Source organism: Vipera berus, assembly GCF_964194415.1.
Source record: "Vipera berus genome assembly, chromosome: 4".
Classification (NCBI taxonomy): Eukaryota; Metazoa; Chordata; class Lepidosauria; order Squamata; family Viperidae; genus Vipera; species Vipera berus.
In genome coordinates this window covers 92224093-92243751 of record NC_138206.1, presented here as the reverse complement: position 1 = coordinate 92243751, position 19659 = coordinate 92224093, and the positions used below count along the sequence as shown (strand labels likewise).

At 38.9% G+C, this 19659-nt stretch overlaps 1 protein-coding gene across 1 annotated transcript in view; it reads right to left on the bottom strand.

Moving 5' to 3' along the window:
- GAS6 (growth arrest specific 6) overlaps nt 1–19659 on the bottom strand; it is a 56001-nt gene that overhangs the window by 21751 nt on the left and 14591 nt on the right. The window contains exons 5-7 of the mRNA XM_081326751.1: nt 9246–9368; nt 8260–8382; nt 1265–1390 (exon numbers count right to left, since the gene is read on the bottom strand). Coding sequence (XP_081182877.1) covers nt 1265–1390; nt 8260–8382; nt 9246–9368 — 372 coding nt within the window. The remainder of the gene's footprint in view (nt 1–1264; nt 1391–8259; nt 8383–9245; nt 9369–19659) is intronic.

Below are 19659 nucleotides of genomic sequence, written 5' to 3'. Positions count from 1 at the left end.
ACCCCCTGAGACGTCGCAGCAGGATACCATGGTCGATGGTATCAAAAGCCGCTGAGAGGTCTAAAAGGACTAGGACAGAGGAGCAGCCCCTGTCCCGAGCCCGCCAGAGATCATTCACCAGCACGACCAATGCCGTCTCCGTGCTGTACCCGGGCCTGAAACCCAATTGGAACGGGTCTAGATAATCAGCTTCGTCCAAGAACAAAGAGAGCTGTTGCGCCACCACGCTCTCAACAACCTTCGCCAGGAAGCGAAGGTTGGAGACCGGACGAAAGTTGTTTAATATTGCTGGGTCCAAGGCAGGCTTCTTGAGGAGGGGTCTCACCACCGCCTCCTTCAAGGCGGCGGGAAAGCTACCCTCGCTCAAAGAAGTAGTAATCACTGCCTGGAACCAGCCTCGTGTCCCATCCCGAGCCGCATAAATCAGCCAGGAGGGACACGGGTCCAACAAACACGTGGTGGAGCTCAGCTTCCCCATGATCTTGTCCACTTCTTCAGGAGTCACAGGATCAAACTCTTCCCAGATTAAATCGACAAGGCCGCCCGTATCCTGGCTGGAGAACACCAGTCACTTACAGGTACTTCTGGAGCATCTTGTCTATTCCATTTTAACACACCTTTCAACTGTTCAGGAATCCTATAGAGATGCTGTCTACTGGGACAAGTTATTCTGTGCTCTATTAAAACAGTTTAACTCTTCAGTTAAAACTGCTGAACTACAATAGCCAAAAAAGCTAAAGTGGTAGCAGATTAAGTAAAATAATCAATTACCAGAGCACTGTATTTTCTACTTAAGAATGCCTTCCTTTGATAAAGTTGGGCTCTCTCAATGCTGGCCTCCAGAAGCAAATAAAGAAATTAGTGAATTTCCCAGTCATTAGATGATTTTTTAAATATATTGGATGACAATACATTTCAAGGACAATATTTGTAGCTCAGGGTTGAAATGAGGGGCCCCTCTGATGCTCTCTGAACTTGATTGTTTTCTTGCAGATGTTTCATTACCCAAACTAGGTAACATCATCAGTGCTAGACAATACATTTATTGTACCTTTTAAAAATTCTTATAAAAATATTCATCATAATGCTTGATACAATCTTCATTCAAAACATCAAACTTGACTCAATATTCTATCTGCTCATTTTTCAACACCCACTTGCCATCTAGAGGTATATAGGAAATTAACAGCAAAGTGGGAAGGCAGCAGCATACATTGATTGAGGGTAAGAATTCTCATGATAGAATTTAATTCTACCTACTAACCTTTGCAGGTCTTCGTGACCTCATCATAAGTATAACCAGTATCACAAACACATGCATAAGACCTTACTAAATTTTTACACTGAGCTTCTCCACAGATCCCTGCTGTTGCAGCACATTCATCTATATCTGAAAAAGAGCAAAAAGTAAAGACAATCAACAATAATAATCAGACTATCAACAATGTTTCACAGGCCTGTCCCTCCATGTTATACCAAGTCTGCAACTTATTCTCTTTCTATTGTTATAATGGCATAATGGAATTAGGAAATGACTTCAGCCTCCCCAGAAACAAAAGGCTGGTATTCTGCAAGATATACAGCACTTCTGGGTAAATGCTACAAAATTATTAAAAATATGAACTCTGGGAATGGGAGCAGAAAGGAGGAGAATCACAGGAAAAAGTGTGATAGCAATGTTAGAAAGGGGTCAGGGTTTTGAGACAAAAAGGATCACAGGATAGGAAATTACCAGCTGTTTGGCTGGGAAAAGCTTATTTCAGTCAACAATGAGGTTTTTGTACATAGTTCCCTTAATGGAACAAGGTGTATAGATCATGTTTACATGCACATTTGTTTCTGCATACTGAAAATGAGGCATCAAATGTAATGAATGGAGGATACACAGTCAAATCTTGCAGTGTAGATAGTAGCATATGGCACCACCCATTTTTCAGCAACTAGTCTGTATAAAGCAAATTTCATGCAGAATAGTATAGCTGCATCCATACATACCCACCAGGCCATTCCCTTTTAGGTTAAGCAATGTTATGCACAGCATAGAAAAGGAGTAAACCAAAGAAATTAAAGGCATCAGAGAAGAAAAAGAGAAGAAATATAACCAACACTAGTTGATACCAACATCATTCCATATCATTCTATACTTAGAAATTCTCTTTGCTTCTGACAGATTTGTCCTCTGCTTCATATACTGCCTGTTTTCTTAAAGAATGTTCTGAGGATCTCATCAACTTTATCTTGCTGTGACTTTCTCAGCTTTCACCTTCCTTTTAACCCATTCACTCACACTGCCTTCATCTGTTGGTTGTGGAATTCTGATTTTCATTCATTCTCTGTATGACAAACTACATCAATACAACTATTCCTTTAGTGACTGTTCGAAGTTACAATGGAATTGAAAAAAGTGACTTTTTAATAGAGCCTTGGTGGAGCAGTGGGCTGATGCCTCCTTAAGTAACACCAGCTGCCTGCAATTAGTGCAGGTTCGCGTCCCACCAGGCTCAAGGTTGACTCAGCCTTCCATCCTTCCGAGGTAGGTAAAATGAGGACCCAGATTGTTGGGGGCAATTAAGCTGACTTTGTAATAATGCCGCTTGGGGTGTGTGTGAAAGCCCTAATAAGCAGGCATATACATAGAATGAAGGCTACTGCTAAGCTTGTAAGCCGCCCTGAGTCTTCGGAGAAGGGCGGGATATAAATGGAATTAAAATAAATAAATAAATAAAATTTTCACATTTATGACCCCTGCAGCATTCCCATGGTCACGTGAATAAAATTCAGGTGCTTGAAATTTTTTATGACAGTTGCCCAGGGCCATGTAATCACTATTTGTAACCTTCCCAGCTGGCTTTCGACAAAGTCAATGGAGGGAGTCAGATTTGCTTAATGGTTGCAGTGATTTGCTTAACAACTGTGGCAAAAAAGTGGTAAAGTGGGGCAAAACTTAACTTAACAAGTGCTTTGCTTAGCAATAGAAAATTTGGGCTCAATAGTGATTGTGAGTCAAAGACTACCTGTCTCTCTTTTGCTTCTTTTTATACTCATCATTCAGTTTTGCATTCAGTGCATATTCCTTTCACAATTATTCATTCTTCATCCTATTTTTCCCTGTTATACCACACATTGAGTCATGGTGCCATAGTGGTTAGAATGCTGCATGGCAGGCTATTTCTTAAACACCCCATTCCCAATGCATTTAATTTTTCTGTTTCTTCTGAAACATCCAATTTTCAATTCAATAACAAAAATGAGTGGAAGCACACTCTTACTAGAGGCATTTTTCCACTTCTATACATTTTCATTTACTTTAACAAACATTCCTCCCTCGTAATGTGCTTTTTTTCTACCAATTTTTGCATGTCTTAAAACTTCTGTATCTTTTCCTGGTCTTTAGTAAACCTACCAAGATACAGAAATTAATCTACTTGTTTTATTTTCACCGTTTATATATTATTTGCAATTGTTCCTTATCGAACGCAATATCCTTGAACTTTGCTACATTAATTTCCATTCTTTTAGTTGTAATATACAATTGGTTGCAAATGATTTGGATTTTCAGGCAGCCACACAATATCATCTTCATACAGAGGCATACACACATTCATCTCCCCCAAGCAAGTTATGTTTTAGGTCTTCATAAGCAATAAAGAGCCTTGGTGGAGCAGTGGGCTAATGCCTCCTTAAGTAACACCAGCTGCCTACAATTAGTGCAGGTTCGCATCCCACCAGGCTCAAGGTTGACTCAGCCTTCCATCCTTCCGAGGTAGGTAAAATGAGGACCCAGATTGTTGGGGGCAATTAAGCTGACTTTGTAATAATGCCGCTTGGGGTGTGTGTGAAAGCCCTAATAAGCAGGCGTATACATAGAATGAAGGCTACTGCTAAGCTTGTAAGCCGCCCTGAGTCTTCGGAGAAGGGCGGGATATAAATGGAATTAAAAAAAAAAATAAAAAAAAAAAAATATTTACAATTTTCTTAATGACAATATAATTGGGTTAGGAGAAATGTGCTTTTGATACTGAGCAGTTGCAGGAAATGTAGCCATATTGAAACAGCCCTCCACCCCTTGAGGTAAATCGAACTTTCTAAATTTCAAATTTTTACATTGTAAGTAAATATGACATAGAGAGCTGGTGTGTGAAATAATTAGGGCAGTAGCTAGAATCCAGGAGACTCTGATTTCTAGTCCTACCTTAGACACAAAGGATGACCTTGAGTCATCTCTCTCTCAGCAATAGAAAGGAGATCTTTCCAAGAAAATTGCAGGAACTAGTTCAGGCAGTTGTCAGAGTCAAGACTTACTCAAAGCACAAACACACACACGCACACACACACCACACACATACGCACACAAAGACATAGTACAGGTAGTCCTTGACTTATGACCACAATTGAGCCTAAACTTTCTGCTGCTAAGCGAGCCATCTGCTAAGTATGCCCATTTTATGATCTTGCTCATCAAAATTGTTAAGTGGATCACTGGAATTGTTAAGTTAGTCACATGGTTGTTAAGTGAATCTGGCTTCTCCACTGACTTGGCTTGTCAGATGGTAACAAAGACTAAATATATGACCCCAGGACACTGCAATTGTCATAAATATCAGTCAGTTGCCAAGCATCCGAATTTTGATCACATGATCATGGGGATACTGCAAAGGTTGTAAGTGTGACAAATGGTCATAAGTCACTGTTTTTAGTGCCGTTGTAACTTTGAATTGTCACTAAATGAACTGTTGTAAGTCGAGGACTACCTGAAGAGTATTTCCCATCTGGATCTGCCCAAATATGCTGATTCTATTCCAAGTTATCTAAATACAGATTCTAATTGTTCATGAAGTTACAGTGATTTTGGAGCAGGGGGCTCTCAACCTATCTAATTATTAAAAGAAGAGCATCTTGCAAGCATAATAAGAAACAAAAGAAATTTTCCACCTCAGATGGAAGGTACCTCCAAGATGCCTAAAAACAGTGTGATTATTTGGAGGTAAAAAAATGTAGAAATTTGATCTTCAGTCTTTGATACAGAGTCATGTTAATGAAGATGTAAAATGCTCTGCCTTGATATACTTGGAAAGCACAATATCAGAATTCCAGAAGCAGAAATACTAAGGTCCAACTTGTGCATTATAATTCAGGTTTAACATGAATAAGGTAAAGGTAAACGTTCCCCCGCACATGCGTGCTAGTCGTTTCCAACTCTAGGGGCCGGTGCTCATCTCCGTTTCAAAGCCGAAGAGACAGCGCTTGTCTGAGGATGTCTCCGTGGTCATGTGGCCGGCATGACTAGACGCCAAAGGTGCATGGAACGCTGTTACCTTCCCACCGTAGTGGTCCCTATTTTTCTACTTGCATTTTTACGTGCTTTCGAACTGCTAGGTTGGCAGAAGCTGGGACGAGTAACAGGCGCTCACTCTGTTACGCGGCACTCAGGATTCAACCCGCCAAACTGCCGACCTTCTGATCGACAAGCTCAGCGTCCTAACCCATTGAGCCACCGCGTCCCTTTTAACATGAATACACTTTGTTAAAACAGTTTACTAAATTCAAATCAGAATTTCTAAGTGGATTTCATCATGGTGTTGAGAGTAAAATGTTGGATTAGAGCTAACAGGATGCAGCTTCCTAGTCTGCTCTCAGCTATGGAAGCTCTTTAGGTAATATGGGGCCAATTGCTCTCTTTTAACCCAAACTGTTATTGTGATGGAAAAACAATAGCCAAGAGTGCTACAATTGAGAGCAAGCAACAGAATTTCATTTTTAATCTATGCCAGTGTGCTCACAGTAAAAAAAATGACAATAAAGGTTATTATCTCATCTCATCTCATCACCCGGCAAACTTGGAGGAAAGGCAGAATGTAAATTTAGAAAACAAATGAATAATTATACCAACACAAGAAAGTGTCATTTTTCACCTCTCCTCCCCACAAAATATTTTGAGAAAGGGCAATTTAAACGAGAGGATTTGCAAAAGGAGATATACTCAGTAGGCCTGGGTAGCACTTCAGAATTAATAAAAGGTAATTCAAAGTAATGGGGATGCAACCATAGCATCTGTCTGCAAATTTTATCCTTGATTCCAGTAAAGGACTAGGCTACTTTCATGTGCTACAGACATGTATTATGTTCATACCCATGTTGTGAGGAACATTTTTAAAACTATTTCCAAAGTGCTGCACATCCTTAATGCCTATCTCTTTCTCTACTCACACTGTTTGTCCATTTTAATCTCCTTTGCCAGCTGCTTTTCCACAAATAAGCTATAAAATATGTTTATAGCTCCCTCCCCATATAGATACAAGACACTTAATGAGCTAAAGAGAATAGCACAAGAAAATCCTGCTGCTGATGTTACTTAGTTTGGTAATCAAACATTCAGGAATTATATTAAAACAAGCTTGGAGAAAAAAATCACAGCCAAAATTTTCCAGATGTATTGGAATTGCAACTACGCTAGCTGACATTATGAAAAACTGCTATTTGTTTTTTTTAATTGTTAAAATGTTGGTATGCTGCTTCTCATTGTAAAACAAAACTAAAATAGATGTAGATAATCAGTATCCTCCAGGAATGTTTACAGTTGAGTCATTACTCTTTCAATAACTCAGTGTTTCTCAACCTTGGCAACTTTAAAGTGTATGGACTTCAACATTACTGACAACTAATTTGGTCCATTGGAGACAATGAGTTCTAATCCTGCGTTACACATGAAAGCCCGCTAGGTGACTTTGAGCCAGTCACTCTCTTACCCAACCCACTTCACAGGGTTGTTGTTATGGGGAAAATAGGAGGAGAAATGTGTGCTGGGTATGTTCGTCACCTTGAGTTATTTGTAAAAATAACAGGCAGGATAAAAACAAAAAAAGAAAATTACTGGCTGGGGAATTCTGGGAATTGAAGTCCACATATCTTAAAGCTGCCAAGTTGAGAAACATTGCAATAAATTGTCTCACAAGAGGATATTTATAACTAGGTGACACTAATGAAGATTCCATGGAACAAAAAGTAGACACCATGTATAATGCAAGGATGCAATCCTTCCTGGAACTATCCAGCCAAGTCTGCTTAACCTGCTGATAAAATAGCCCTAATGAGGTATGTTCAAAAGAAAATGTGAAACAAAAAAATTGTCTTGCAAATACTTCAAGCTCCAAAAGCTGGATGCCCCAAAACAAAATGGTGCCTCAAGCACATATCTCAGCCTTTGCAGAATGTGGTTTCTCAGCAACAGCTTCAGTTAGTTTGCCGCTACTGTACAGCTCTTTTCTTCCTTTAACCTTTTCTCTCTCCCCTCCACAATCTCTGTCCAGGCAGCATTATTGTCATTTTATTCTTTACTGACTTCCAGTATGCAGAACATTAATATTCTGTTCAACAGGCTGAAGCACTATAATTTAAATTACAGAAAACATACCCATTGTTATTGGCCACTTGTCATGAGAACATTTCTGAGATGAATAAACTCTAGACATTATTTTCTCTCAGGTGACTGCACACTTCTTGTATACACGAGGTCATTCTCTAATACAATGCAATGTAATGAAACTAACAAAAACTATATATGCTACTTTGCCAAATATTGCTTTTTAGCTAAAGAAGGAGGCTGTTGGCTGGAGCATTTTGGCATAATATGCCAATCCTTTGTGAATCACTCTTTTGCTATGGGGTTGGATAGTTCTGTGGTATGACTGCAGACATGCTTAGGCATGCATTCCTGGCTGTTCCTATTGAAATCTTAAACCGCAGTTGTGAGAAAGTTAGAAGCAATAACAACTGCTCAGTTTAGCATTCAGAGTTATTTATGCTAATCAAGATAGCAAGTAGCTCATGGTTATTGTGGTTTATAAGTTTTATCTAGATTAGAATAATTTGATTGCTGGCTCATAAATTCACTTAGAACATATCCACAATAGACATGTTAATCCTCAAAATGCCATTATTTACTTTCATCAAGATATCTACCCTTTTATATAATATTGGAACAATAGACTCAGCAGAGGCATGTAGCTTTCACTCACTCTTACAGAATTTGTGCAGTAACCTTCTCATAAAGTGTTGTTGATAGAACATGTCAAAAGATCCAGCAATCATAACTTGCCACAGAGCTTCAACTGGCAAACTAGGGGTTGGCATCAAGACCAAAAAAGAGAAAGAGAAAGCAGGAAAAAAGAACTGGAGCAGATCAAATTAGATTCAAAACAGGCTAGTTCATGGAATGCCAAAGTTGGATTTCATATTATTCTTGTGTATTTCATAGCTTACCTTCGCATGATTTACTGTCACTCATAAGAGCATAGCCAGTGTAACATGAGCAGTGATAGCTGCCTGGTTTGTTATAACAGATCTGTTTACATCCGCCATTGTGATCTGCACATTCATTAATATCTAGAAGTGGAAAAAGACAGTTTCAGTATCCAAACAAACTCCAACAGAAGAATGTGAAACAAGACATTCATCTCTTCGTATGTATCATTTTATTAAATTACACATGTTGTATATGCAAGATTTTATCATCTCTGGTTTAATTTTCAAGTCAGTATATAATGTTTAAATTTACTTATTTATGCAGTTATTTGCAAGCTTCTTTTTAGGCTGACCCGAGCAATAAGCTACGCAGAATCTCTTTCAATCAAGCCTTATGTTATTCTATTTTAATAGGCCCATTTACTACTTACAGTCTCTGTTATGGTGAGCAGCAAGAGTTCATAGAATAACTCTGTCAATCTCCATCTGGAGATTACAAAGATTGAACCTTTTATATATATAAAAAATCAGTGTTCTCTAAATAAACTATATTTTTCTCCATCCAACAGTCAGAATTATAGACGTACAGGTCGTCCTCAACTTACAACAGTTTGTTTAGTGACTGTTCAAAGTTATAATGGCATTGAAAAAAGTGACTTATTACTGTTTTTCACACTTATGATCATTGCAACATACCCAGCTCATGTGACCAAAATTCAGATGCTTGGCAACTGACTCACATTCATGACGGTTGCAGTGTCCCAGGCTCATGTGATCACCTTTTGCAACTTTCTGACACACAAAGTCATTGGGGAAGCCAGATGCACTTAACAATGTTACTAACTTAAGAACTGCAGTGATTCATTTAACAATTATGGTAACAAAAGTCGTAAAATGAGGAAAAACTCACTTAACAACTGTCTTGCTTAGCAACAGAAATTTTGGGCTCAAATGTGATTGTAAGGTGAGATTTACTGGTACAAGCAGCTCAGACCTAGACTTACCTTTATCACATGTCTCGCCTTCCCAGCCCCTCTTGCAGTGGCAAAGATATCCACCTTTCAGATCTTCACATTTTATAGTACCATCTCTGTGACACGGGTCAGGAGAACATTGATCTGGTAAATCTAGGGCAGAAAAAAACCTTGTAAAATGTTTATCTTGAATCATATTGTTCAGAACAATGAGATTGGCATTACTCTTCAAAGTAATCCTGAGAAGGCATTATTCTCTTATATAGGAGGAATAACATTGGTAGAATTGTATCATTCTATAATGTTGTTTTCTAGGCTATGTGCCCAATTACAGAAAAGGTCTAACTTAGCAAGATAAATGAATTTTTGTTCTGGAGACCATTGTGCATTTAAAAAAAAAAGAATGGAAAATATTTCTCAATTTACCTTCCTCATTTTAACTTTGAAACCAGCTTTCTAAGAAACAGTTTTCTGGTTTTTTCCCCCTCCAAAAAAAGAAACGAAACCCTGAGACTACAATTGTTAATTTTAGGCAAGAGAAAAACACTATCAACACAGCTAAAGTTACTATCTTACTAGAACCCCCTAAAGCTATTATATATTTTGTTTGTATAGGGGTCCAACATGTTGAACTCTATACATACATACGTGCCAATCGAATGTTAAATTTGATAAATAAAAGAGAATGATATTTAACACAGGACAATGACCCTTTTTGCACTAAGTCTATATGTTTCACAGAGGTGCAGATTAGCCCACTGAATGACTATACATCCACATATACATCAAAAAATGCAGAGATTCCCAAGTGCCTGCATAGATACATAAAAGCACCCTTTTCTCCCTCATGACTGCATGTATGGCAGGCATAAACATATGCTAAAACAGATCTGACTGTATGGCATATACAAACATATGTTAAAACAGGTAAATGCACAAAATATATAATAGTGTACTAGGCTCTTTACTCCCAACCCATAAATCTTTCCTAAACAAGCTAGCTAATTCTTACATATCTTTTTGCTAAAGCAATAAAACATTATGATCAACTGTTTATATTCCACCCTCGCTATGCTGATCTATGATCATAATAAAGATTTGGCTAAGATAGGCATAGCAGACAGAAAAAGAAAGACAATTTCTGAGGGAAAATTATTGAGGAAATTCTTTATCAATAATGATGCCTGAAAATGTCTTCTTCAGAGCTGAAGAAGCTTCTTGGATGAGAAACAAAACGTCTTCAAGGAAAAAACAAAGTCCAGTTGCCTTTTGGGAAAAAGCTCTTTGGGGATGCCTGAAAATGCACTCCCCCCATCCCCATCTGATTGTTCTCTAGGTAGCATCTGTTCCCCTTGCTTCCCAGTGTCCTTCTCACATACCATTATGTCTGCACACATAGAGATATCCCAACATTTTATTTTTTACTTATACATGGTGATTGCCTGATAAATAATAAGGGCAGCAAGATGAACATTAGAATAGCTATTTACACTTCTTTTTCAAAAATTTCTTTTTGAATTTAACTATCATATGGCTACCTCAAAGAAGATGGTCAGTTTATACTCCCCAAGTCTGATCAGACTTGGAATCCTTATTCTGGAGTAAAGCAGCCATCTTCTATCATAGCAAAACATTCTGATGTTGAGCAAGGCAAAACTCATAATTCTTAAGAATGCTGCGTTAGTACCCTCTACCAAAAGCAGCACAACTACAATATTTTTATCTTGAAACCCAGAAATAGTACTGCTTGATAAGGTCAATATAAATGCTAAGTACTAATAAAAGCTAACATAAAGACAAGGTAACAAAATACATTGTCCTTTCTCTTTCTGAAGTAAGCAAGCTCATGAAAAAGAAGCTGGCAAAAACTGAATAAAAGAACATTTAACATTGTGAAGGTGAACCAGATGTATACATAAACCATTCCTGTGATCCCATTATAGATCACACTCACCAAGAAAATACCATTTAAAAATCCTGCCTGAAAATCTTGCTTAGCGGGTAGAATTTTATTTTGTAGTTGCTGAGATTTTTGTTTGTTGGTAGAAAACAATAGATCAATGGTAGGCAGGGCTTTTTTTCTCACAGAACGCTCAGAACGGAGTTCCGGCACCTTTTTTGGATGGAACCTTGTAGGGTAGGCAAGGCAGGTTGTATGACGTGTGTGAGTTCCGGCACCTTTTTCTTTTACAAAAAAAGCACTGATGGTAGGTATTGCCTTATATTGGTGACTTGGCAAATTAACACTGTTCCTGCAAAAGAGCAGTGTTTCTCAATTAAAGATTGTAATACTGGCTAAGGAATTCTGAGAGGTGAAGTCCACATATCTTTAAATTGCTAAGGGTGGTAAATGCTATATAAGAGGAAAGTAAATGAGAGCATTTTTCCTTCAAATGCAATTATTTTTTATTCTCGTACTCAATATGAGAACAGGCCTGATGGGGCTTTCAATTTTTTGATGCATTTGATATTTTTGCTCTGCAGGCAAACCAACTACTGGGGAAAAAGAATGATTTTTCCTGAAAACTATAATGTTATATTATGCAGTATATTTCCACACTGCATATTGTTGTTTAGTGTTCATGTTTCAAACAGGAAATGAAGTCAATTAACACAATAATTTTATAATAACTATTATTTGCTTTCTCCTTTAGTGAATTATGTTCCCAAGTATCCATATTAGCAAAATATAGACTGGTCATGGAACATTACAAAACATCTCAAATTATTACATTAGTTGTAATGCATCCTAAAGAGGCAAAAGTATATTGAATAAAAAACTAATCTCTAGTGCCAATTCTATCTAAGAAAAAACTAGTACTTGAACCACACTATACAGGGCAGACAGGATATATTTTCTGCATGTAAATAAGCAGTTCTCATTTTTATGTTATTATAAAGTTCAAATCAGACTTTCAGTGTTTCTCTTTTCATAATATAAATATTAAATATGCATTTTGCTATTTTTCTCAGTTAGATTCAAAAGTATCCAGGAAATTACAACACTGCTGTGGGCAAGCTGTTACGTTTAAAGTTCTAAGTAAGACCAGGGCTTTTTTTGTCATAGAACGCCCAGAACGGAGTTCCGGCACCTTTTTGGGATGGAACCTTGTAGGCTAGGCAAAGTGGGTTGTATGACATGTGTGAGTTCCGGCACCTTTTTCTTTTACAAAAAAAGCACTGAGTAAGACATATACTTCTGTAACAGATTGAGATAGTAGCTTGCTTAAGGCAACTGAGCATGGCTTTAATTCTATTCTTTTCTGTTCTATTCTAATCCACCTTTCAGGAATATAGCCTTCCCAAGACTGTTTTCATAGGAAAATCTTTGCAGGGTGTTGTTAAGATTACCAAAACATGTGAAACAACGGAACACTCAGGAAAAGCAGTATAAATATTATACATTTCATTTGACAACTTTTAGATATACTTTGTCTTTCAAGTATCCTTTTGGTTCTGTTTTTCAGTCTCATATAAGCAAAAGTTTCAAACAATATTTCTGCCTGCAAAATTTTGTAAAGAAAGATCCAGAAAGTGGAAAATTAGAGATGTACTATATCATCCCCAGTTGCCTTACTGACTTTTCTCTAGTTTGTTCAGACAATGCATCAGAAACATTTGATATTGTTTATTCTTCAGATGGAAATAATTATCATAAGCAAACCCATATCATGTTCATCATACTAGGATCTTGAATGTCCTCCATAAACAAAAATACTGGAAATCATTGTCAACTATTCACATCTTGAAACATACAACTTCCTGATCATTTTACTGAAAATCTGGCTGTCCTGTGCTTAATTATATAATGCTTCTACAGTGCTTTCTAACATCTTCAATTACAGGGAAATATATTCCAAAGTGTATCAGCAGCAGTTGCCCCCAAATATGAAGATTTGTTTCTCAGTAAACAGCTTTGGGACCAAGGCACAATTCAGAATGGGTTTGCATGATCATACAAACATTTAGTATGAGTTGGGGTGGGATGGAGTGGTTTACAATATTTGTATAACCTTAAATGAAATCCAGTGTACTCTGTGATGCATTTGGAATATTGAACCCATTTTTTCCCCATACCGTGGAGTCAAGCCACATTCTCCCAGCCTAAGTACCTCACAAGATCATTATAAGAATTGCATATTCCACCTGGCCTCCATATGCCAATAATGGAAAAGTTGCATAGCGCTGTAGATTTGAAGGCAAAGGGGTACTTCAGAATGCAAATGGGCATACAGTACAAGCACCAGTCTACAACTGCTTAAACCAAACATGTTTTTTCATGGAAACACACAACAGCTGCAAAGAAAAGCTAGGCAATCCCTGTGCATCTACTTTAGACATGCAGAGAAACAAGGTGGCAAAATGCAATGATACAAAATCATAACCTGCACAAGATGTCATCAAGCCAATATCGCCTCTACATACTTGCATCTTCATGTCTTGAATACATGCATATATTTGCAGTGTTGTGTGATGATGTCAGAATGGGCAAGTCATCATTTGCCACCCCACCACAGATGGGTAGGTAGGTGTTACCTGAAGAATTCCTTTGTTGCCTTTGAATATGATGCACTGTACAACTGGTGAAATAAATATAATGTGCAACATAATAAATAATGTCTTAGGATAGGTTTAGGGTGTTAATTGCATCGACATAAACAAAAAATCAGATGAAGAAATTTAATTGTATAACACTTGTATGTAGTAGAGTTTCATTGTCAACCAGAAAAAATTGGAGATGCCATGCAGTACCTTGATCTTGTGCAGAAACGTACCAAGAAATGATATCTATGATAAAGGAATCAAGTAATACAGATTGACTGAAATGCTCTTTTAATTGTGCAAGGGAGCCATTGTTCAACATCTCATGTAATGGTCCTTACAGGTTCCCATCACAGGTGTTTGCTACACTTTCAAACCAACTCAATAATTTACAGATTGAGGGGTCTTTGGTTCTCTCTCAGCTTGGTTGTTTTCTTGCAAACATTTCATTACCCAAACTAGGTAACATATTAATGCTAGCTAGTAAAGAGTGGAGTTTGCTCTCAGTTTATATTCTACTGGTTTACCCTGTCAGGGTTAGTGGGGGTGCTCTTAGAGGTTGTTGCTGTTGGCTTGTTTGGCAATTTCTTGATTGGGATATTGTTTATTTGATGTTAATCTTGCTCACCTGGGTGCTGACTGCTGGTAGACAGGTACTTAGGTCTCTTTGTTCCCCTTTTGGCTTATTGTCTTTTTTTGCATAGTCTATAGATATTATTTATGTCTATTTGTCTATTGATGGCTAATCGGTCAGAGTGCCAGGCTTATAGAAATTCCCTGGTGTTTTTGGACTTCATTTGGACTAGAATAGTCATAGTTTCACAACTGAAACTATAGTTAAGTCTGTCCATATGTTGTAAAATTAAAAGAGTTTTCATCATGTCTTCTAACTACTAGTTGGTATTCATGGATGCGTTTTGCCAGTATTCTGCCTGCTTGTCCTACATAGTGGTTGTTGCAGTCATTACACTGTATGTTGTAGATGATCCTGTTTTTTCAATTCTGGGGCTGCTGGGTCTTTCAGTTTGGTTAGGATGTTTGGAAGGACTTTAGTTGGCTTGCGTGCTACGCTGATTCTATGTGGCTGTAGTAGTCTGTTGTGGCTTGTGGTAGTGTTATTCTTTTTAGGGTCTGAGTTAGTTGTGCTGTATTGGGTTGAGTGGTGAGGCACTTTTTGATAAAGTTGTGTGGATATCCATTTTGTTAGAATGTGTTGTATAGATGCTCTGTTTCCTTTTTCTGTTGTTCATAGATTAACTCCAAGATTAACATCACTCTAACAAATAAAGTAAATAATACCCCAATCAAGAAACAGCCAAACAAGCCAATAGTACACAGCTCAACCAAAGAGCCTCTAAAACCACCCCCACCAACACTGACAGGGCAACATAAACTGAGAGCAAATCTCACTCCTTACTAACTCCTCTACTGATGATGTTACCTAGTTTAGTAATGAAATGTCTGCAAGAAAAAAGCAAGCTCAAAGAACACCAAAAACCACTCATTTCAATCCTATGCTACAAATATTCTCCTTTATTAATTCACTGATTGCTGATAATCACAGATTATCACACATAACATTTGCAACATCTGAAATTAGTTGTTAATTTGAAGAACAAGATCTAAATTCATATACAGATGCTGTACTCGCTTATATTAGAACATGCACTGATAGTGTAACAACGGATAAGTGCATTAGAGTTTACAGGAAGTGTAAACCCTGGATGACTACAGAGATACGAACACTCCTGAGAGCCCGGGATTCTGCCTTTAAGGCAGGGGACAGGGACGCATACAGAGAGGCCAGGGCAAACCTCAGAAGAGGCATTAGGATGGCAAAACAATACAAACAAAAGGTGAAGAACCACTTAGCAGATAACGATCCGAGGCAAGTATGGCACGGACTGCAGCACTTAACCAACTATAAGGGCAGCACGAGGAGCATGGCAAACACCGATGCCTCGTTGGCTGAGGAGCTGAATACCTTCTTCACCCGCTATGAGGTTAAAAGACCAGACCCCGTAGCCTCTGCTGGCCGGCTTTCTGACTCTCAGCCACTCACCCTGTGTGAACACCAAGTGAGAGCTGTATTGAAGGCTGTGAATCCCAGCAAAGCCGCAGGCCAGACGGGGTGCTGGGGATAGTGGTCAGGAATTGTGCCGACCAATTAGCAGGGGTCCTGACAAGGATTTTTAACATCTCCTTGCAAATGGCATGTGTACCATCATGCTTGAAAGCAGCTACCATTGTCCCAGTCCCCAAGAAAACTGCAGTTGAGTGCCTGAATGACTACAGACCTATTGCATTAACGTCTGTAGTCATGAAATGCTTCGAAAGATTGGTTCTCCAACATCTTAGGACATGCCTCCCACTGGACCTTGATAAACATCAATTTGCCTACAGGGGAAATAGGTTGACAGACGATGCCATAGCTACTGCTTTACGCTCTGTAGCAAGTCATCTCGAAAACCTGAAAGTTATGTCAGGATGCTTTTTGTTGACTACAGCTCGGCTTTCAACACCATTTTGCCGAGCATTCTCATCGAGAAGCTGACTGACTTGAAATTCTCCCCCGCCATCTGCGATTGGATTCAAGACTTTCTTAGGGACCGGTTACAAACAGTGAGGGTCGGGTCTGCTTTGTCTACCTCCCTGAAGCTTTGCACCGGCACGCCACAGGGCTGTGTGCTTAGCCCCTACCTGTACTCTTTATACACATATGATTGTGTATCATTTGACCCATCCACTGCGATAATCAAGTTCACAGATGATACAACTGTGGTGGGTCTTATTACAGGTGGGGATGAGACAGCATACAGGGTGGAAGTACAAAAACTATCCATATGGTGTAGTAACAACAACTTGCACCTAAACATCGGCAAGACGAAAGAGATGGTGTTAGACTTCCAGAGAAAAAAGGAGGAACCTGCCCCACTTTACATCGGGGAGGACTGTTTCCTCCTTTAAATTTCTGGGAGTCTACCTCTGTGAAGATCTGACCTGGAAAGTTAACACAACCCAGGTGGCTAGAAAAGCCCAACAGAGGCTTCACTTTCTTAGGGTCTTGCGGAAGAACAGGGTAGAACAACGCCTTATGACCCTCTTTTACCGGTCTACCATAGAGAGCGTCCTCTCATATGGTATTGTGATTTGGTATGCTGGTCTGACAGCCGTGGACAGGAAAGTATTACAGAGGGTAGTGAGCACAGCACAAGACATTGTAGGCTGTCCCCTGACACCACTGGATGACATCGCTAGGGCTCGTTGCCTTGGAAGAGTGAGGAAAATTCTCAGGGATGACTCACACCCTGGACGGTATCTCTTTACTCTCCTACCATCGGGTAGGAGATATAGGAGTATAGCCAGCTGTACCAACAGGCTGAAAAACAGCTTTTATCTGTGGGCTGTTTGAATGGGATATTATCTCTGTGAACTTATGCAGAATTGACTTGGGAGGCTGGTGTGTGGTGTAGTTGGTTCACATGGTGTGGTAGATGGAGGGTTTGTTGTCACTGTGTGTTGGGGGAGGGAGCACGGGGGGGAGGCTCAGCTAATCTCAATGTACACATGTTGTACTTTGACAATAAAGGTTTATTATTATTATGTATTTCTCCTTCTGAGTTCAATTTTTTTGAACAGTAGTAAGTGAAATAATGGCAAGGAGAACTAGCATTAGCTTTTGCCAATACTAAACCGATAAAAGACAGAATAGGGAACAACCTAGGTCACTCTGAGGTTTGCAGAAATCTGAACTTGGAATTTCTACACTGGACTAAAATGGTTTTGTATCCAGCAATTATAGAACCTTGGGACACTTTTGAAGCATGTACCATGTCTTATAAATAATAGCTTTAAAATGTTCTATTGTATGTTTCCATTTTAAAGTTTTACACAATTTCCAATCTTTTTCTTCAAGTCTACTTAATTTTGATACTAAAATGTGTGTCGATTTAAAAAAGGAATTTCCATTATTTCCATTGAATTATCTAATTATCTAATATTATCTATCAGTTTCCTCTTTTAAAATAGTATTTAAAACTCATGATAGAACTACTGTATCACTTCTCTATTTTACTTTCTGTTCATGTTTTACCTGTTTTGAGCTCACAACCTTGTGTTCAAAGTGATGTCCTACAAAATTCAATTTGATATTTCAAATAAGTACTCAGAGGACTGAAGTCCTTCCCTCTCTTCAAAACAATCTTCTTTTAATATTCACAATGGCTCTGAATTCTTTAATCCTGAAAGGACACTCAAGACTCAAAGACTCAGGGCTTTTCAACCTTTTCACAGATTGTACCACTTTTAGGACATGACAATATTTGAGTACCACCACAGCTTAGCAAGGTGTCAAAAACTTGATGACTAAAAAAAAGGGGGGGCTGGATTTGGGGTTTTACTGATTAGATTCATTTGTTGTTATAGAAATGGCTAGTTTATAATATTATGGAAAAGTAAAAAGTTGAGGTTCAATGTTAATGATTCCTTCTACTGCAACAGAGGAACTCTGTTCTTTTTCCCTACTCCCCCTCACTTTCCCCCACTTTTTCTTCCCCACTGTGCCCTACTATTTGCTTTTGTATTTTTGTATTTTATTCTATAATCTAATAAACTATTACAAACTGTAGGAAAAAAGTAAAAAAATACCAGTGTTCATTTCTTCGGTGGCTGTTCCTTTGCTGAATCACTTTCCCTTTGCACTGACAAATGTATGATGAATTTATCCATGTTTATTAATACGCACCACTACCAGCTAGCTCATGGGTCTTCAGACTTCGCACTTTTAAGACTTGTGAACTTCAACTCCCAGAATTCCTCAGCCACCATGGCTGGATGAAGAATTCTGGGAGTTGAAGTCCACAGGTCTTAGCTAAATTTGTAAACCCCTGAGCTAGCTTATTGGCCCTTCTTAGCTCTCCTTCCACAGTGTAGTAAGAATGCACACACACCCATCCCTTCCCTGTACCCTTAAAGACACAGGAATCAAGTGCAAAGCAAGAAAGGCTCACAAAATAAACACATAAACTCCAGGTTTTTTTTTTCTCTTTAAGCTGCCTCAGGCATGTCACGTGTCACAATGTTGCAATCATAGACTGAAAGGCTCCAGCAATTGTGAAAAGCTTTAGCTTTAAAATTAAACCTGTTTACCTTCAAAGAAAACTTTCTAAAAGCCATAAACCAGGGGTGTCAAACTGCCAGCCCATGGGCCGGATGCGTCATCCAGAGGTTGCGCCCACCCCACTGCCGGCAATGGCAAAAGCGGCTTGATACATTTGACATGTCTGCCATAGACAAACTCAAGATAATGGGGTAAAACTAATTACACTTGTTTAAAGGGATTAAACCTACGGAAGTCAACACTTTGGACTCATTGCTAGCCTAAAATACAGACTAAAATATTCCAATAACCAAAGCACACAAAGGAGCCTCTGAATTACAAAATGTTGTAAAAACTGTACAAAAATCCTTATGGTAACCCAATCAAGCTGCCAGGTGATCCAGAACTAAATAAACCCACCTCCTTTCCAACATGCCAGCTTTTCATTTCATCAGCACTGTTTGCATTCTCCTGGCTGGAGAAAATGAACCAGGCGACCTTTTCTTCCAACAATAGTTGCTGTTTCTTCTCTGTCCCTGTTTCCTCCCTGCCGGCTGACTTCTCATTCTTTTTCCCTGTTGTCTTTTTTTTCCCTTTCCTGCCCAAACCACCTCCTTTTATAGCCTCTCCTCTCCACCCTCCCCCTTTTTCTTCAGTTCACCTCCATGCTGCTTCCAGAAGCGCCAGTCAGCTGGAGCCAATCAGCTGGAGCCCTGCCGGCTCCTAGGGCTTCTGCCGAGTCCAGACAGTCCTGCAGCTGCAGCTGCCTCTCCCTCAGGCTTGGGTCGCTTGGGCTCATTCCCC